This window comes from Phoenix dactylifera, chromosome 9 (genome assembly GCF_009389715.1).
Source record: "Phoenix dactylifera cultivar Barhee BC4 chromosome 9, palm_55x_up_171113_PBpolish2nd_filt_p, whole genome shotgun sequence".
Lineage (NCBI taxonomy): Eukaryota > Viridiplantae > Streptophyta > Magnoliopsida > Arecales > Arecaceae > Phoenix > Phoenix dactylifera.
In genome coordinates, this window is record NC_052400.1 from 11,083,878 (window position 1) to 11,105,339 (window position 21,462).

Below are 21,462 nucleotides of genomic sequence, written 5' to 3' on the forward strand. Positions count from 1 at the left end.
TCTCAATGCCACCTATCATTGAATGCAAGCTCCTTGCTACCATAAATATAAGAAAATAATTTGGGATCCTAATACAAGATTTCGCAGATAAAAATTCCATTCTATAAATACGCGAAAGAAAGAATTTTCTCAATTAGTCTATAATTTATAATAAGGTGATATGCAAAAAAAATCCAAAAAAACTCTCTTGATGCGGTTAATTTATAATAGGAGTTATATGCAAAGAATTCAATTCTCTATTGATCAAAATTTCATGCTGGCCAAGGTTTGCTCCAATCAACTCGAGTCACCAAACGCCCAAGCCAATTATATCACCCACATGAGCCTTGCTACGTATGTTCAACCCATTTCTATGAAATAGGAGAGAGCACTAATACAACTTTCCTTCTGATCAGTAGTTCCTCTCAACTTAGCCTATCACAGTACCGAAGCAGTGAGATCGATTGGTACCAACCAACACAAGAGAACTTATTATGTATGGCCCTGTATATGAAAGAGAAGCCATATCTAAAATGTAGCCAAACCTTGTTTAGGCTGATGGAATCCACATGAAGTTGGTATGTGAGAGGAGAAGGTTCGGCCACTTATTTATTTGCCACAAGCCTACAACCTCATAGATCCACTACTTTCCAATGGAAAATTGCTTGAGATCTCCAACTAATTAACAAAGCCATGTGATGGCTTGTATAATGCCAACTAGAGCCAGGGCCACCATCCTGCGATTAGGAAAATTGTGGGACATGGCTACTTCCACATGCTATGTAGATATAAGAAGGAAGAAGGGAATAATGAAACCGACCACAAGATCGATAAGATATCTTCTTCGAGCAATCTGCATTCAAGCAGGCAACCGAACGGAGCGCTCCAATTTGTTCTTTACAATATTCTAATGTAAGGGGAGATTTTTTTTTGAAATTATTATGCTAAAAGATGTCACAAAGTGCTTGGCTATTAGCACCAATCGAAAAGATGATGAGTCTAAAGTTTTGCAATCCAAGTTAGGGATCAATATGTCACAGGCAGCCTGCACAATATGGAAACAAAATGTTTCCATTGGAGCTGGATGAGAAGGACATTGTTCTTTAGAATGCATGTTCGAAATATAGTACAAGTTGTTGACAGACCCATGTGGAAGCAATCATCTATGAATCTCATAGTTTGCCATGCATTGCATTTCTTATGTTTGCATCAACTCAAGCTGACCACACTGGTAGCAATTCATGTCTGATTAACTGACACATGAGTCGACCGTTCTAGCGACAACCTAACCTTCGTGCTCCAATCAAATTTGGACACCCATTTGACCACTATTGGCCATCAGACACCGAACGAATCAGAGTCCTGCATTATCAAGAGCCAGCATTGCAGCAATTGATTCGGCCTTATCTTGTCGAAGACCATTGGTTGTAGAACAAATCTTAGATCCATTGTCCTCTACTCTATGTATGTAGTGGTGATAAATCTGCTGTAAAATTAAATCATGAAGATATATTTGGAGGTTTGGAAAGTTTTGAAGCTTTCAATTATTCACCAAAATACGTGTAAAAATCTAAGACAATGAGAGTATAGAAGAAAAATTTGAAGTTCCATCGAGTACATTTCTTCATAGACATGAATTAGGGGTGTTTTTTTATTGTTCAGAGAAGAAATATATATGAATTCATCAAATATAATTTCACGATATCTTGACAGTAATTGTTTCCATTGATTTCTAAATTTTCTGGATTTTTTTTGAGAAAAATTTCTTCAAATATCTTTTTATGACTGGATTTGACTGTGGTCAAGCCTAGACTGAACAGGTCAAGCACTTCCATTAACATAGAAGGGATGCTGCAAGAAGAAATGAAAAGGATGAGAAGAGACAAGTAATGCTTGAGTGCAAGTTACAGAAACTTAGGATCGCAATGAATTGACTCAGTTTGGCGTTAGACATTAATGGCTGGCAAAAAATGATTTCTCATATTTGGTATGAGGGAAATTCTATAAATGATTGGCTTCCAATCCAAGGATGAATGTACCCTGAGAATTAAAAATAGGCCAAGGACTTGCAAAAAGTTATTTCTCTGTCTCAGAAAGATTCTTGGTGAATTTCTGTATTACTGATAATATATAGCTTACATGCTCATATAGTATATTAAAGAAATGACTTTATGTTACCACAAAATTTCAAACAGTTTTTTTTTTCTTTTTGACAAGAATATCACTGTTGTGAAGAGAAGTGGCTGCATGGGGCTAAGTATTATTAAATTCCAAAATGATGGAGAAAAAGGAAATGAGGAGAAGAAAAGGCATTAGACTCAAATCAAATCCAATGTTGTAGATCTATCACCTTGGATTCAAATTGGATCCTATGATGTAGATCTATATATCAATGAGTTCATGATAAGCCTTTGGCATTCAATTATGCATATGAAAGAAATAATGGAGAGATAAGAAAACTATCATTTCCTTATCAAGAGTGTTTCCTATACCTTACAATTATAGAATGCTTCAAGCGTCAATAAAATATATTAAAGGACCACAATAAAAGTCAAGAATTTTCATAGTTGATAGGTCAAAATGGAAAGAAATTTAACCAAATTACATTGCTGCTTGAAAGTTCATACAACTACAAGATGTGGATGTCTCTTTAGCAGGTGAAAGATGAATAGGCCTCTTTAGGAGGTGAAAGAAGGCGGTAGCAATTTTTATCATTTTAAATAGATCAAGATTTCAATTAGACTGCTCAAGTCATAGATCTAATCAAAGACAGAAGTAGCATAAGAAGGAGGAGAGGACGCACGCAACAAAAATAATAAATACATATTAATGACTGTTTTTAAGGAGTTCAAATCAAATCGATGATAATGTAAAAAACGATACAAGTGGTCGTATGCTTTCTTCTTCTTCTACTTATATATGCATCACTTTAGATTCTTCATTTTTCAAATTTAGCTTTCTTAATTTCTGATCCAACCAAGAAAAAGGAAGAAATTTCTTTAATCCGCTTAACTCAAAAAAATTTTAAAAAAAATAAAAAAAAGATGAAAATACAGTCTAGGTCCTATTCTTTTTCATAGATAAATAATAAAACTGAGTTACATGCCTTAATTTATACTAGTAAGTGGTGTAGAAGGGTTTACGCCTGGAGGCTGCTTAATTAGCTTGACCTCATGTTTGTATTGACAATATAATGGAGGGCTCCAGCTTACCAAACAGCAAGCTTCTTCTACTCAATATTATACCCATGCATACGTGCCACTACCTCAACAGGAAAGATAGGATCAAAATACTTAACAAAACCATATCCTTTGCTTAGACCTGTGGTTTTATCCTTCATCACTGCTGCTTCCCTGAATACATCCGAAAGGTAGAAAAATCTCTGTAAGCTTATCAACATTCAAAGACTGGGGAAGATAACCCAAGAGTGTTTTGCTTCATCAATCTCTTTCAAGAGCTTGCTATCACATGCAGACATGGTGTGCAATGCTGGGTTCGCTATCCAGGGTACGATGTAACTAGGAAAATGGTGGACCACTTAAAAGGTGAAGTTCATGGACTCCGAGATCTATGAGAGAGTGAATTTGAGGACTATTTACACTGGTCCCTAGGGTCAATTAATGCTTTCAAAGGACAAGGAGCAGTTAGAAGGCTCACATTACCGCAATTTGCGTGGCAAATTGCCTTTGGATGTCATCTTCCGAACTGTATTTGAATTTTCCGCGTTAAGCTTTCCAATTCAGTTCTTCTACCCTTGCACCATTAGAATCAAAATTCTCTTCCAGTTAGAAAAAGATACAGCCTTTTTGAAATAGCTATAACTAGCTAGGGCAAACAATCATGAAAAACAAAAATCTTATATAAGGTAGATCACTCCTATATTGACTTTATCTTCAGCCACTTCACTTAATTCTATTTAAATTGAAAGATATGCTTGTTCAAAATATTTCATAAAAAAAAAAAAATTGCTTTGAGTTGCCCATTTTAGGACCCAAATAAATGTTCATTGTACCGCGCTCTTGATATGTACCGCGTCATCAAGCTCAAAAAATTATCTGATTTCAAAACAAAAATCTCAATTGGAAGCTATACAAGTAAGTAAGAGCTTTTAAAAGTTTAGCGCATAATTCAATTTTCCAACATGATAGATCTTATTTCTGGACCTCATCCTATCATTCTCCTAGCGGCCAAAATGATCTATATCGACTTTAAAGATTCTCTTGGATCATCTTCTTTGTTTACATAAAAAAAAATGTGCCTTTTTTTGGGTTAGGCCCCACGTTACAAAGTTTGGTCGTCGCTCATACCACGAAATTGTGACAACCGGTGAAAGCTTGTCCTCCTTGGCTTCTTTCATATTTTGTTTCAATGGAACATTGTGCTACCGCCCACTTGGCTCCTATGGGAACAGGGTGATGATGATTGATGTCCTAACTATGGTCAAGTTGATGTATGTTCTATCATTGTGAGGTGCTTCCAAAGTGTTTGGCCCATAAAAACTTTAAATTGTTGATGCTCCCACACTTGCTCTAGGGAAAAAAAAATGAAGACAGTTGAAGTGAAGCATTAGTCCTGAATGCCAAGCATGTAAATGTAGGTTCTAATATGCAAAATAATGAGGGTAATTCATTCCATGTTTAACACTTTTCGAATTACTAAAATAGTTTGACGAAAACAAAAATTAATTCATGAAGTTGCTTGGGAACTACCTACCATCAAACATTAGTTTAGATGGTACCATGTCTTGCCATTTAAGTTAAAGGGTCCGGGTTTGATGCCCAAGGGGCATGACCTTCCTTTTGAGCCCCCGCCGAACCCTGGTCGACAAATATTAGATTCGATCTGCTTAGGAGTTTAGGTTTCAGCTAGGTAGAGGTGAAGGTGCATGTATATGCTAAGGGGCGGGCCGATAACCTCTCATCATTAAGAGAAAGAAGAAATAAAGAAGTTTGAGACTAGTATTTTGCAAGTGTGATGCATGTGCGAGGATAAAAATTTATTTTAAAATATTTTTATTTAAAAAATAATATATCTAAATATATATTTTCAATCCATACATTTTTTTGATTATAGAATCTTGGATCAAATAGAAAAGGTTTTAGATAAATAAAATTACTAATTAAAGAAGTTAAACTAGAGACTTTTATTTCGATGGAGTCTAGCGAATTTTTTTTTTCTCTTGATAGAATTAGGGGAGAATAGTCCATTTACCTTCAAGCTGAAGGGGTGGCATGCTCAATCTCTATTCTATCCATTCAATAGGTATGGAGGTGAGCGGCTCAAATACTTGCGAATAATTGATGTGGGACTAAATACACGTCCGCACGAATCTTCACATACTCTTCTTTCGTTTAAGTCCTAACGTCCTCGTTAGGCTAAGAGTTCAAATCTAATCACAAATACCATGATCGGTTCACGGTCAGCTCCAATAAAACCGTGTTGTAGTGTCTTCTAGTCCACATAGCTTATAGGTTGGGTCCGCTCTGATATCATTTGTAACAACCTAGAACTTCATCCAAAATATCTAGTCAAAAGATATTATTTTAGTTTTTTGATCTGTATAAGTATCCAAAATCTATATAGTGAATAACAAATATGGGACTAAACATACATATGCATTGGTCTTCACATGCTGTATCAAAAAAAAAAAAAAAAAAACAATCGGGCAAAAGAAAAGAATTAGAAAGATAAGAGAGAGAAGCTATCTGGAGGTGGCAGGTAGGAGGTGGAAGGCCAGCAGGGCGCTCGGTGCTCGCTCGTAAAAAGGAAAATAAAAAAAAAAAGAATAAAGAAAAAGAGAATCCAACTCCACTTTGAGGTTAGGTGTGGTGTCGCGTGAGGATTTTTCCAATCCTTGCCTCCTATTGGGTGAGAAAGGGAGAAAGCCAGATGCATGATAGCTGTATGTCGGTTAGGTAGCAAAACCCTGCACCCCGGAGGACCCATCCTAGATTCCTGCCACCCCTCGCTCTCTCTCTCTCTCTCTCTCTCTCTCTCTCTCTCTCTCTTACACCTCTCTCTTTCTCTCTCTCTAGCAATGGTGTCTCTGTCACACTTCTCTCCGTAGCAATGGTGGATCACAGCAACCCATAGCTATCGCTTGGCTTATATCTTATACATTTTTTTCCATTCTTTATATATATATATAATATATATCTTCTCCCTCTTTATATATATAATATATATCAACACAGTGGATATCACCTTAACTACTGTATATATTTATTTATCTAGAGCCAGCCCTTTTCTGGTTTTCCTTTACCATATTCCTTCTGTCTCTAATATCAAGGAAAAAATCCCACCTATCGCTGGTAAAGAATCTCCTTGCCCAATTTTGTCTTCCCATGGTCACACCAATCTATGAATATCTTATGAATATCCATATATAAGATACGGGGGCTTCTCCTTTTATATGACAACCCAGCGCTCACTCTTGAGTCTTGAGCATATATAAAATATAGCCAAATGGAAATGGAAATGGAAATGTCCAAGCTCTGGCAATAAACATTTGAGGTGCGAGGATTTGTTTTAGGAATTCTAAAAAAAAATGAAGTCCCCATCTGCCCATCCCGTTGCATGGAAGAGAAAACTAATGGGAGTATCTTTAAGTACCCCTAGCTCTTATCTTCGAAGAACTAGAGTTTAACCTGTATAGCAAATTAACTAACATAGTTCGCTATTACTGCATTCGAGAATGGATTAATAATAACCATCTATCTTAAGTTATGCTTCCCAAGGAGAATAAACCTCTTGGTCAGTGTATAATGATGGTATCATTTGAAACTATGATAAAATCGGCCGGGGATTGCTCCGACAACAACCGGGCTTTGGATCCCGATGTCGTCGGATGGCGTTGTATGATCTGCAATGTTTATGGAATATAATGTCATTATGCTCCACGCATGGAGTTGTCTGCTTGAAAATTTAGTTATTAATAAACTGAAATTTTATCAACTATGGTTGCTATCAGCTTCTCAAATAAGTATGTGTGTCCATGGTAGACACAACATTTATATGCCATGGTACTGTGAAGTAACATGATTCTGCACGTATAAATGATGATTGAGAGTAGAGATAGTGTATTTATATGGATGCATATATAAGACTTGATTATATCAATTAAGCCTAATCAGAATGACTGCCTTTTACTCATGCAGACTAAATGACAAAACAAAAGAAAGCAGACCGACGTTTCTTTTTCCTACTACTCAACGATGAGAAGATAAAGTAAAACTCTTAGTTTCCTCAACGAAAGATGTAAGAGTAGAACTCCTTATATACCATTTACTTCATTTTCTTCATCTCGTGTCAGTTGGGCCCTTTGTTTCTTTCGGTAGGAGGCATATTTTTTGTTCTCTCTTATTGAAGAATATCCTATGATATATTTCCATCTTCACTCACTCTCAAATCTCTTTCCGCCTCCACCCCCCCTCCCATCCTTGTCATAAGACCCCCTCCTTTCTCTTTCATTACGTCCTTGGGCTGCTGACCCCATGCGTCTCTGAAGAACATGGCCTGCAATGGGATGGCTTCCTCCTTCTTTCCTCCTAACTTCATGCTTCAGATGCAAACCCCCCATGGAGAGGAGCACCCACTCCCAACCTCTCTCAACCCCATCCTCCCTACCACCCCATGCACCAACCTCCAGGACCTCAGAGGTGACAAGGAGCAACCATGACAGCCATTCTAAGCTCTTAAATTGGCTCCGACTCAATTGGTGTTCTTCTGGTTTTGGTGGTGCAGGTGTGGCCCCGATGCTGGGGAAGATATCCATGTCCTTTTCCGGGATTGAGGCCTGCGAGGAGATGAATGCTGATGATGACTTATCTGATGAGTGCTCGCAGGCAGGGGAGAAGAAGAGGAGGCTCAACACGGAACAGGTGAGGACTTTGGAGAAGAACTTTGAGCTGGGGAACAAGCTGGAGCCCGAGAGGAAAATCCAGTTGGCCAGAGCCCTTGGGCTGCGGCCAAGGCAGGTGGCCATATGGTTCCAGAACAGGAGGGCCAGGTGGAAGACCAAGCAACTGGAGAAAGACTATGATGTGCTCAAGAGGCAGTTTGAGGCCATCAAGTCGGAGAATGATGCTCTCCAAGCCCAGAACAAGAAATTACAAGCCGAGGTATTTTGAGGCATCCCACATCTCTCCGGCATACATGGTTCTTACGTTCTTCTCCTTGCTGTAGCGCATTGCTAGCTCGAAACAAGTATTTGGTTGTTAAATTTGTGGGCTGCAAGTAGTTTTCTGCTTTAATAGTATCTATTGCATGCACCTGTCAAATCCTTTTGATTTGAGTCTTTGAGAATTATGGATCTGTTTCAGATTGCTAGGATTGTTAGATGGCTTCGAGTCTTTTGAGAAAGGTGCCTCATAGATTTGTTAATGTATTCTTTTAATGATTGGGCATATAATGGTTTTGAGAAATGGGATGAATGGTGGGATCACACCTTTTTTTTGGATATTTTCTTCGTTTCCTCTTTACATATATAATAATAAAAGAAACATCTTTTGGTCTCTAAATTGGTACTTAATAAAAGTCGCACATCATGCAATTTTTTTTTCTCTCTATCTATTTTAATTTCTATATTGTTGGCCATCAAGGTTATGTTTCAGTTCAAGTAGTTCTCACACAATTCATCACCTTATTGATTAGCTCATTCAAAAATATATATCTCTTGCATTTGAACTGAACTTCCATTTAAAATTGGCAGATCTTGGCTCTCAAGGGCAGAGAAACATCAGAACTCATCAACCTCAATAAGGAGACTGAAGGGTCTTGCAGCAATAGAAGCGAGAACAGCTCGGAGATCAACTTGGATATTTCGAGAACATCGGCCACCGAGAGTCCCCTAAATCCTCACCAAAGCATACCCTTCTTCCCATCAATTAGGCCAGCGGAGATGGACCAGATCCTCCAAAGCTCTTCCAGAGCAGAGCTCCAATGCCCCAAGATCGAGCAAGGCATCCCTGATGGAAGCTTCAGCAACTTGTTGTGCAGCATGGAAGAACAATCTCCATTCTGGCCATGGTCAGATCACCAAGGTTTTCATTGATCTATTTAAATGATTTCATTGGTAATGTTTCGAGTGCTGCCCACTTGTTGATCACTCTCCATTCTCTGGATAGACTTAATCTTGGGTTTTGAATCCAAACAAATGGTGTATGAAAGAAAATACCACCTCATGAGTCAGCTTGGGGGAGGAACCTGGGAGAGGAATAAAGTGTCTTTGATGTAGTGGTTTTTTCCAACTCACACCAACTCTTTTCCTATATTGCTAAAGATGTGAAGTAGTATTATGAGTTCGAAACCAAGTTCACAGAATTCTGTAGATGGTTTGTGGCTTTGCGCGGGCGTGAAGTATTTATACGTTGTTGCCTCTATTCTTAAGAAGCCAAGAATATGTATCCGTTCAGGTGTCCGAAGAAAGCTCAGCACACACACCAGTACTACAAAAGCTCAAAAGCTTTAAAGCATGCCAACCTGGTTATAAGATAATGAGAGAGAACATTTAAGTAGCCAATCTGCAGCTAGTTGATTTGAACTACGAAATGGACCATGAATTCAAAGGTCTCAGCTTTTATGGATGCCTTACATCATCCGAGCTCAAACTTTCTTTTGGTGAAGTTGTTGTGGTGATTCAGGTGTTCTGTAACTTCTGTTTGAAGTTTTGGTGATGGCTTTAGGGGTTCAATGCAGCATCCGCTTATAAAACTCAAAGCCCATGAAAAAGCTACTTGGTTGGTTGAAGGGGAAGAGTGAATACGGAAATAAAAGTAACAAAGAAAGGAGGGAAAAGACAGGTGTGGAGGTAGGGCAGGAAAGAACATGGGGGAAGAAAACAAGGTGTTTCAAAAGGTATCTGTCTTTGATTTTGGTAGTAATTTCCTACTGACAAGGCAAGGCATCCTCCATCCGTACTCCCTCTCTCTGGATCACAAGAAAGGGTCCTGCTCGAAGGCATGTGACCCACTGTCACCCACTATCTCACAACCCTTTGTGATGGGGCAAAAGCATGGAATCCACTCTCGCAATCCCCCAAAAGAGAAGAGGGGTAAAATAAAAAAAAAAAACCAGAGGAGGAGGAGGAGGAGGAGGAGGAGGGGCATAAAAAATCCACCCTAAAACGGCAATACAAGTCCTGCAGTGGAGAGGAAAAACCACAATGTCCATCCTCAGCATGTACAGGCTAATCTTCTATGAAAGTAACAAATTGTGAATCTATTCAAGTCATGAAGTCAATTCATCAAAATTTTGATAGAACAAGAATTCTACAAACTAGGAATAATATCCTTTCATGCTATTGATTATTTGATGCTCAAAAACTCTCTCAGAACTTCCATAGCTTTTGTTCATCATTCCAAATTCAAAAGGAGAAAAGTTTAATTGCATGACTCTATTCCCTAATTAGAACATCAGGCTTCTATTAAAGCTGGTGGTTGGTTGCATGGGAGAAATTACACCCTACACTAGGTGCACTACTTTAGCAGTGCATCATGCCAACCAAATCTCTCGTTTCTATGAGCCATATTCATCATGCAGCTTGTGAGGCCCAATAGTCCCACATCGGAAAGACTCGTTCCGTAGCCTGGGCATATGAGGCGGGTGTCTCCTAATCCTGCAGACGCTTTTTGGGTGGAAAACAAAACCGGGGAGGGGTGAAGGACGCTTGCGTGAAGGCCCAAAACCAAACAATATCTGACAGGGGAGCCCCGTGTTCCCCCCTCATGTGGCCCCCACGTGGGTACTAGGTGCCTCACGTGCCTCGCAGAGGCGGGGGCGTGACACAGCTCGTCTCGAATTGTCGCCCTTGGTACCACATCTTGGATTGTTTCTAACTCCCTCCATATCCACCCGCCTATCAAAACTATTAAATTTGATCCAAAACTATTAAATTTTGAACCCACGCATCTATACAAATCCTTTCCACTTGTATTATTTTTCTATATAGACTAAACCTCGCATGTGATTCTCAATATATTTTGGGCCTATTTATATTTATAAAGCAAAGAGAAAATAGCACAAAAGGGTCATGCAGTTAGGTTAAACAACAAAAGGTAATATGCTACAATCCCAGCATTGGACATGCTGTAAAATAGAGCTCCTGCAAAGGGATTATAGCCATGTTTGCAGTGGTCTATGTTAAAAAAAAAAAAATCTGGGGTATAGACAATAGACCTCGATCTCTTACATCTGACGCAAAAGATTTTTTGTTAATTTTGTAGTGATGTAGTAGCACTAGTAGTCAAACTTTGTGAATAGATTCTTAGGCATCCCAAGTCCAAGGGCGAGGAAAGGAGTCAAGATTACAGGTCACAAAACAAGCACTCGTGGTCTTTTCTCCGGAAATGAGGGCGAGTGGGTCGTATGGACCACACTACGTTTTCTTTGCATGCACCCTTAATGATTTATATCGCCACCTTTCTCCAATGCATTTGCAAGTCTTGGGACTCCTTACAACATAGTGTACTTGTACTTGCGTTATTTCTCTCTGTCATGACGACAGAGGAATTTCTTGTACAATTATTTTTTTTACTAGTGTTTAATACATGCATTGATGTGAAAGATCGTATAAAAAATCAAAATTCACTCAAAAGAATAATTTTATATTAATTAACATAAAATTATTGGGCACATATATGTAGTAATCATTTCTCTTCTTTCTCCTTCCATATTTATCTTACCTGATCCATTAAAGCCAGCCAATTAAGCAATTCATCTCTTATCTGAGAAACCTTTTATGGGTCTTATGGCTTGGGCAGAAGAAATAGTAGAGAGAGGAAGATGCTGACTAAAATTAAAGAGAAAAAAAGGTAGTTATCGTTGTAACCCAGAAAATAACTTTTTATATTATATTTAAATGGATAGCCATATTATTTTAAATAGATGAATGTAGTCAAAGATTAAAGGGATGACTAATTTATTTATAAATAAATAGCAAAGTCATTAGGGATTGGATTGATTTTGGCGGAATTTCTTGTGGTCCTATTTCTTCAATGAAGAAGAAAAAAAAAAGTAGGTAATACCTAATACAAACTTGCGGTGTGTACGAGGATCCATAAGAATTTATATTTATTTCTATGTAGGCTAGGCATTAAGTAGATTTTAGATATTTATACAAAACTAAAAAATTCAAATAACATCTTAATTTCGGCTAGTAAGGATAAAATTCTTTTTTTTTTTTTTTTTTTTTTGATTGAAAGAGAGGCCAGATGCCACCTATCTTTTATTAAAATATGAAGGTAGTCCTAAATTGTTACAGTATATTCCCAGCTTGCCTGTCAAAAATAACCTATCACCCTCTTGATGTGACTATATGTTCTCTGTCCTGGGAACCTGACTTTCAACCTCCTCTTACATATATATAAGCTTAATTAGGTCAATTTAAAGTTTATTTCAGGATTTAGAATCCAATTTCTTTCTCAAAAAAATTAGAAAAAGGTAAAAAAAACAGAAGAAGCATGCAGTTAGCCAAACAATCCTAAATTGTATCGTTGATTCATGGATGGAACTATGGAAGTTTATTGTGTTATGGATGTATGAAGTTCAAGCGCTGCGGTGAGATTCTTCAGAGAACGTATGCAAACATATGATGCCATAAGAATATGATTACAAGTTTGTAGGAAACAGTCCATTTCCTCTTCCACAATGAATTGAGATTAAGGGGGGCGTTCTATCCTCATTATCTTCTTCAACAAAGCATGAATGAAGAAAGTTGTGGGGGCCTACCTCCATGCACGATAATGCTTGCAATGATTCAGAAGAATGGGTGAGAATTGTTGGGATCTCGTGACATGCAAGTGTCGGCGACACCTTTCTATTGGTTCCCTGCTTGGCCAGGAGCATTTGCCCTATGTGGGAGCATAATGACCAAGCTTCCTTGCATGGGCAAGAAGCCAACCACAACAATTCATTGAAAAAAAAATTATAAACTGGATTATCTTTTTTTTTTTTTTGGCTAAGCTGGATGACTCACACAAATCTAGTACAAATACATCCTCAAGAGTCAGAATGTAAAATATCCCAAAGAGGAGATGGCAAGGCCGCACCATCCAACCACAGCATCTTATCAGAGTGACCGCAATAAAAAGTGCAATCTAATCGGCAGATGTCCAAAAGCAAGAGGTCTATCCACGGCCGTGGATTGCCCACAGATCCAATTAATTATAGTGGCTGAGTCGTTCTCCGGTAGAATAAAGTCCGTCCACAGGCATAAGCTTTTATAGTTGGCTCCTGCCTAGACCGCTCTTAGCTCAGCTCCTGAAACAGAGGTGTCATAGATCCGACTCCCATCCCACTGTAATAAAGCACGAGTCAGAGCCTCTAATCACAAAGCCAACTTTTTCTCTGCTACTCCCATTACTTACACCACCATCGAAGATGATTTGCTTCTTCACCCTCGTAGCGTTGTCCATGGTTGAAATAAATATATGATCCATTTGTGATATATGGTCTCACTTGCAAGCTAAGGAAGTTCTCTTTTTTTTCCTCTGCAATTTGATAAGAACCAAGTAACATATATCGGTTAGTTCTTATATATTGATAGTTTTAACGTATGGGCAGGAGGGACTAATCTCATCCATAACATGCAAGTACCACTTGGTGAATATTATCATTCATATACTGTATCGTTGTTTATAAGATAGGTTTGGAGGGGATGAAGGTAAAACAATACATAATATCTCTTGAAAAAAAGTTAAGGAAGTACCATCAGTCATTTCATAGAAATATTAAAATAATTGCCCATGCAAACACTCGGACGGTTACCTCCCATGATATGATCCAAAAAACCTTTCGACGACAGAAGTGGGGTGCAACTACTGGGTTATAACCCCGCCGTTTCGTTAAAATATCAAATAGGAATATATCTTATTATTTTCCTATCTTCTCCTAAGCTTATAAATGCACTCATAAATCATCATATTTCAATTATATGTGGATTGTATGAGTTGAGTATTAAGAAGTACAAAGAAGTGTACGTCGGTTCCATTGTCTTGGGGTGCAAGTGGCTCAGGGCCGGGGCTAGGCCTGTGTGGTTCTTATACAGGTTGGTTCAAATCCTGACCAATTTAAGTATATCCTCCATTCACAGATCCAATGCCAGAGAGAACTATGATTTATTTTAAATATATCTTAGAAAAAAATTCTCATTATCTCAATTACAGGAGAGGTAAAAAGACCTGCTTGCTTGCTATAGTAATATGCTGCAGTTAAATACCTTGATACTAGTGAGACTTATCATGGTGATCGTATGATGATTAGATTGTGCTAGATTAAAGTAAGAGAATTATCGTGCATGATTTTAATTCTATCATTAAGGAAATCGGCAAGGATCTGGAGAATAAATGATGGGGTGGACCAATTCGAGGTCATGTTCAGATGTTAGGATTTCGGTAGAGGTGAAGTTCCTTATTGGAAGTTGGATATCTATAGTTGGTTACAGAAAAATGTTGTATTAATCGAGTATTGGAGAGAATCCTCTAAGAATTTTTGTCTTGCTACTCCTATTGTATTCTTTTTAAGTTGCGTCTTTCGTTTTTTGATTGAAGTTGACTGGAGAAAAAAAAAGATTTATCATAACATTTACATGGCACTAGAAATATACACCAACTAGCATAAGGTTGAGCAAAGTCTGTTAAATCTAGAGTAAAAATTTTGAATTTTTTGGATTTATTAGCAAAGAAAAACAAGATTAAAAATTTAATTTTCCTTGGGTTATAAACTAGATTTTTTTCTTCAAATAGAAATGGCACAGATTGTAGAATAGCTATTGCAATTTTGTACATCGATTGACTAAATATTAAATATTAAATCCATCCATTAAATATTAAATATGAATTATCTGATATTTTTCATATTTTTTTTTTATATCACCAGAATTTCAGATCTCTCTGATTGTTCGGCCCAAACTGAGCATATCAGTACGAGGCCGTCCAAGTCCAAGACCAAGCCCAAGCCCAAGCCCGATTAGGCAACAACTTTAAGCACGGCTATCAAAGCATTTATCTGTGACTTATTCGATGCACGGCTATCAAAGCAATTTGGAGGAGGCCTCACTTCCCAAGGACGCAGACTTTTCCCAACTACCGACGGGTGAGGCCACCAAAAGAATGGCCGCGGCGGCCGCCGTCGCCCTTCCCCTCTCTCCACCGCGCTTCGCCGCCCCCAGAACCCTCCTCCAATTCTTCTCCTCCTCCTTCCCCTCAAAAATCCACCTTTTTCCCGAACCAATCTCTTCGTCTCCTTCCGCACCCTCTCCCCCAAATCCCCCCCCCCCACCCCGCGCCCACTACGGTGACCTCGCCGCCAACCTCGTCCTCGGCTTCACCCTCCTCTGATTCCCCCTTACCCTGGCCGCCGTCTCCCGGGCCTTCTTCCTCCGCCACCACTTCACCAACCGGCGGGTCACCGTCATCTTCGGCCTCACCAGCCAGGACCGCACCAAGTTCCGGGAGATCGCCGACTACTGCCTTTTTATGGCCAAGGGGCCCAAGGGATCGGAGGAGAAGAGGGGAGGCGGGCCGAGGGGATTCTGAGCTGAAAGTTGGGTGCTTTGGTGAGGATGTGGGGTTTTTTCTGCCGGGAGGTATGCGACCGATTTCTATTACTTTTCTGCTGATATTCTTGTTAATGGAGGGAAAGGAAGCAATGGGTTTTGTAGGTCATGTTGTGTTTGAATTGTGATCTTACGGAATGGGGATAGGCAACATTTTTTGTTCTGAATTTAATTTGGAAAGGCGAATGAATTATTTGAACTGGAGAAGAGAGTGATAATTGAACATTTATTTTGCTGAGTAATATGGTTGGGTGGGGATTGCTGATGATATAAAGAATTCAAGTTTACGAGTTAGAGAAAGAATCAAGTCAAAGGAATGTGCTGGTTGGATAAAGAATATGGAAGAAAAAGAAGAAGAAGAATAGTCTTATAATAGTTAGAGCTGTAATTCCCAAAAAAAATTAGTATTATAACAACCCAGGATCTCAGGCTAGCTAGAAGATATTATTTCGATTTTTTTGATCCTATATAAGTACCCAACATCTCAGCCTCGCCAAGTTAAAGGTCTAAATCCATTCAATCTAATCATAAGTACCACAATCAGCCCATGGTCTATTTAAATAAGCCCGTGTCCCCTAGTCGATGTAGGTCATGGGTCGGATCCGCTCTGATACTATTTGTAACAATCTAAAATCTCACTCAAAAAGGTTAGTCAGAAGATATTATTTGGATTACTTAGCTTTATATAAATATCTAAGATCTATTTAAAAAGGTTAGTCAGAAGATATTATTTGGATTCCTTGGCTATATATAAATACTCAAGATCTACTTAGCACATAATTGATTTGGGACTAAACATATACCTCCATAGGTCCTCACACCTTCCAATGGCAGGACAGTTCAACTTAACAACACAACAAATTATTTGTGGTTATCTGGTGAAAGTAAATTAGATGGCCTGTCCACAAAGACCTATACACTGATAAACCCATAAAGTTAAACCTTATCGTTCGATATGCCTAATAGTTCAGACTGACTAGATTGGTATGATCATTCTTTTCTACTAATTATTTAATCACCAGGTTCAATATATTTCTTTGAAATCTTCCAGTAGCCCCTACATAACACCTATTGGGCACCATGGGAGGTCAGCAGTGAAGAAGATATTACTCTGATGGAATCATAAATTTGTATCAAATAGTGAAGAGTACCAAGATCAATGCTGATGCAGCATCACTGTAATCACTAAAGCAGCTAATAATCAAGTGTTCTAGTGCTTAATGATTTTTTATATCCATAGATGTCCATCCTTGCATAAGCTAATATCCTCCTTTCAATCAAGAAAATGAGCTTAGAAGGAAGAATGTGGAATTACAGAAAGAGTGATCATTTCTTTCTGCCCTAGAATTGTAGTTGTCGCTTGTTCGTTTTGATTATTTTCTGCATAACATTAATTGTAAAATTCCCTTTGCTATATGATACAAAAGAGCATCTTTAAGGAATACTTAAGCTGGAAGAAAAAGCAACCAATTTCATGTGACCCTTGGTTAACTCAAGAATTGCAAGTCCTAAACTCTTGCATGTACTTAGTTGTTGTAGAAGCGTTATTAGTTGGTGAATTTATGGTTGAATCCATTGCTTAAGTTTATGCTTATCTTGCATTCATCTATTATAGACAGCAAAAGGTCTTGGACCTGCTCAAAAATAGGACATCTATAAAGCCTCCTTTTGGAATAATATTTAGACCTAATTGATCAGAGGAAAGTTCATAATTAATAAGTAATAATGTTCTAGAAAATGGAGATTGGTTGTTTATGAATATGCCACGTATCATGTTAGTGCTGTTTTGTAATTTTTCAGATGACATTTCTGAGATATCCCATGTCATATCTTGCATTTTAATCTAGCATGCTTTGTTATATGGATGGTCATGCAATGTAGATGAAAAAAATATAAACAAAAGGGTGTGGATGGGTTGGAGATTAAGGGACTGTCTAATCTATTCTATGATAATTCTTTTTCAATCACAGAGGGGATAGAAATAAATTTGGTACCTGGTATTTTAAAGAAGTTGTGACATCTCATTCAATTTGTAATGCTATCAGCAAAAATAAAGGTGATGCAAGCTTGTTGTCAATGAAAATTTGCATGCGTGTGATGCAAATCATGAAAAAAAAATTCAGGTTCCAAACAAACGAAACAGGTGTTTCACTGTTTCTGTTGAGTTGATATATCAGAGTCCTAAATTTGATGCAATTTAGTTGGTTGCTCTGTGTTTTTGAACTGGGCCTTCATGTTTTTGCTTAGCATATCGTTTCTTTCCATAACTTGAGCAATAAGAGTTTAAAGAAAAATTATGGACAACAAATCAAATATAGCAGTTTTGTTAATTGATAAAAAGAATAGGCCTCTAAAAATAACAAGTAGGTTCAAACTGAGTAGAAGAAGCAATTGGATCACATAAAATACAATTCTAATAGGGAGATAAGTGGAAATAAAACCTCAAGCAGAACCTAAAGTGAATAGTATCATGACTGTGTTTATTTTGTTCTCCAGATCTACTTTGCAAAATTACAGAAAGTTATGTGAAATATTGACTGAGTTGAGGCGATGAAGTAGTATTTGCTTTTGGAGATTTGCCATCTTAATGGAATCGAAAAGCAAAATTTAATAAAGTAATTTGAAGAAAGGCTACTAAATGCGCTACAATGGATAATATGATTGTAAAACAGTTGAGATGTGAACAAATGCCAAAGGACACTCCAGTAGAAGAGGAGCATGGACTTGTTAAGCAACATATAGAATTTGACTAACAGTCCTACATCACAGCCGTCCAAGCTAATTGTTAGGAAGTAGTGGATCCTATTACAGTTTTTGGAGATTAGAGTGGAAACGCAACCATTGGAGAATTTCTTTGATGTCCTGATAAGGGTTGATGTTCAAAGGATAAGATGGTGAAACTTCAAGGATTGCAAATTCTATAATATGGTGAAACTTCAAGGATTGCAAATTCTAGTTCATGGGTAGAGAAAGAGGTAATTTGACTTTATGCTGTGAATAATACCATAATTTTATAATCGTGATTTTGCGCGTCTGTTAGATCATCTTTCCAATGCCATTAAGTTTACAGAGCTTGTCAAGTTCATCATGATTTCTACACTGATTCACCATAACAGGTGAAAGAATTTCTGAAGCTTGCTTTGGTAGTCTTCTTATATCTTGGTTAATTTCTTTTGTTTTTTATGTCTTGAATAACTATTTAGCTATGAAGCTATTCCATTTATAGAAACAGTCATTCCATTTCTAATGGTGAAATTTATATACACTATACTAGGCAGATTCGTGTATGATAATCAAGGTGAGAAAAGGAATTTCTTTATTAATTGCTGAAATTTTTTAAAGGAGAAGCAATTTAAGGAGTTATCTGTGGTTGCTTTAATTTTTGTTCAAGTTATTTGTTCAAATATTATTTGTTGACTATTACAATTTGTGTTCAGATGATCGAAAGAAATTGTTTATGCACTGTCAAGGATCCCCTATAGTTTTAAACATGGATATAGGAAAAAAAACAAGTAGGAAAATATGAGGATAGCAGAAGGAATACTTACTGATGCCAACTTCAAAAAGCACAAATATTACAGCTTTTGAAGCTTCACTATGTTGTAATCTCCACAGGGACGTGTACATTTTTTTTTTTTCCAAACTCACCCTCCTTATCTAACGCCATGTTGTCAAGTTATGATTGGAAGCCAAACTTAGCAACCATACAGCTAATCTGCACATTCCTAGAGGATAGGATAAGAAGCTGCCAGTTTCAAGGAGCATCTTGAAACATCTTTGTTGAAGATGGTGAAGTGTAGTTCTCCCATCTGGACTAGTTTCTCCCCCGTCTCCATGGGCCCTCTATTTGAATATGGCTGGTCTTTTCATCTTTTTAGTCAAAAGACTGCATGCTAAGCTACTTTGTATGGTATTCCTAATCAAAAACATATTGCTTTCATATTTGGCACTAGTGGAATATAGTTTATCCATAAAGTTTATCCTATTAGGCTGCAGTGGAGAACTAAATCTACCTGAGAAAGAAAGAACTTATCAGCTGTAGAAGACTAGAATTGGTTGTCATTTACCGGCAACATATTAGTGAACTAATTATCTATGTAAATTTGATTGATTGTAAGGCTCATTTCTGGAGTTCGAACTAATAATTGGATATATCATTTCTAGACAGAATATCTGTGATCTGCATAAGTTTATGAAGATCATATAAGGTGTTTGATTGCTTTCGGAAGATATGAATCTATCATCATTAATGACTAAATTGTTTGCTTTGTGTTGTAGTGACCCTTAAGGTATTATTATATGGGTTTTTTGATGAGGAAGCTATACTAAAAAAATATTAGCTTCATTGGCAATGGATAAGAACCCCCTGCAAAGGACAGACCATGTTGACTGGCATCCACTGCTTCAAGAATATCTATAGGCTCATGGGAGGGTTTGTTTCTTTTCGGGCCACTCATGTTTATCGGAAGATGAACGGTGTTACTGACTGGGTTGCCTCCTATGATGTGCACCATTTAGAAAAATTCCTCTGGGAGAATCTCGAGTTTGTTCCTTCCCTTCTCCATCAACTTCTTTTGTTTGATTTTTCTGGATGTACTCATGCACGTCTGGTGTGAGTCGCTGTTATATCAACAAAAAAAGAAAAAAGAAAGTCAGACCATGTCTAATAATAATTCCCTTGATGGTGTACTCATGCACTTGCCGGTCTTAGTAAAAGGTGGCACCGACTCTCATCATATTGCAACTTTGATGTTGCTTTACATGAACAAAGTAACAAGCCTTAGCTCTTTTCCTATAAGAGGAATCTTTTAGCAGTGCTGTCATCCCACAATGTCCTCTAACCCACTGTACCGTCCTCAACATAGAGTACGAGGGCATAGGATTCCAATTCCTCTTGCTTTTTTTTGCCTATGCTTGCCTGTTTAAAGAAGGGTGGGTGAGGTCTGCAGCAAAAGGTTGTCTCAAACATCAAAGCTAGATCCCACACGCATGAGGGAATCCCATGCAGCACGAAGTAACCCATGATGTCAAGATATCATCAGATAGCTCCCGTGGGACCTTTCTATATATTCTCCTTTAAGATTGTTTCATGGAGCTTTTACTTGCAAGCAGCTTCTGCTTAATGGCACGGAGACAAGCTTTTCATTCTAAAAAGAGAAAGGGAGAAGAAACGAAAAAGAAAAGGCACTGCACACTTTTGCGTTGGTATGGCTTTTCATTAAGCTTTATTCCACGTAAAATGCACTCTTCTGCCCCTTTTTCTGCTTTCTAAATGCTCTTGTTACATCATATCATGAATTCAAATGTTCTGCAACCATCCTGATCAAAAGGTTAATAGAATAGTTGAAGGATCTCAACTGGTGGTGATGGTGAGTGGTCATAGAGACCGACGAGGATGATGATCTTGTAAGCAAGAAAGGAGTATGCTCGGCAAAGGAGTAAAATGGCCACCTTGAGAAGATGACCCTGCGACGAAATCTAAAATTCTTGTTACATTCGATGTAGTTATATATTTTGAATCGTTCTTGATATTTTAATGCTGATCAAATGATCATCTGAATTGACCTCAATTACTGTGTTACATATTAGTGATACTATATGTTATTCCCCGTGCTATTGTGTTTGCTATTGTTTTATTGTTTTTGCCCATTGCTCAAAATCATAGGTGGAGTGCGTATCTACCATTTGTCCTTGTTTATACCATATGGGAATAATATCTACTATTTCCTCAAAAATCATGTCTATACCAATAGTTCAAAAAAATTACGTAGCCCCCCAAAAACCAGTGTTGTACTAATTAGTAAACGACGCTCCAAGGCGCCCACTTCTAACAATACCCGAGCTATGTTTCAATTAGGCTGATATCCCCTATAACTAGAGATCTCTGATCATCATTTACTATTATAACCAATTAACAAACATTTTTATGC

At 37.8% G+C, this 21,462-nt stretch overlaps 1 protein-coding gene and 1 long non-coding RNA gene across 2 annotated transcripts; both read left to right on the forward strand.

The window, feature by feature from the left end:
* The first annotated feature begins 7,391 nt into the window (after positions 1–7,391).
* On the forward strand, positions 7,392–9,300 carry LOC103700594 (homeobox-leucine zipper protein HOX21-like). Its single transcript, XM_008782519.4, has 3 exons — positions 7,392–7,637; positions 7,723–8,099; positions 8,690–9,300. The coding sequence occupies exons 1-3, from the start codon at positions 7,490–7,492 to the stop codon at positions 9,029–9,031; spliced, it is 867 nt and encodes a 288-aa protein (XP_008780741.2). The 5' UTR covers positions 7,392–7,489; the 3' UTR covers positions 9,032–9,300.
* A 5,707-nt stretch (positions 9,301–15,007) lies between these two features.
* Positions 15,008–21,141, forward strand: LOC120111884. Its single transcript, XR_005513292.1, has 2 exons — positions 15,008–15,562; positions 20,876–21,141. It is a non-coding gene; the product is annotated as an uncharacterized LOC120111884 (long non-coding RNA).
* Positions 21,142–21,462: the final 321 nt, after the last annotated feature.

Coding starts and splice junctions, on each gene's coding strand:
- LOC103700594 (XM_008782519.4), top strand. CDS start 7,490: ATGGCCTGCAATGGGATGGCTTCCTCCTTCTTTCCTCCTAACTTCATG. Junction 7,638..7,722: donor CAACCTCCAGGACCTCAGAG/GTGACAAGGAGC, acceptor TTGGTGGTGCAG/GTGTGGCCCCGATGCTGGGG. Junction 8,100..8,689: donor ACAAGAAATTACAAGCCGAG/GTATTTTGAGGC, acceptor TAAAATTGGCAG/ATCTTGGCTCTCAAGGGCAG.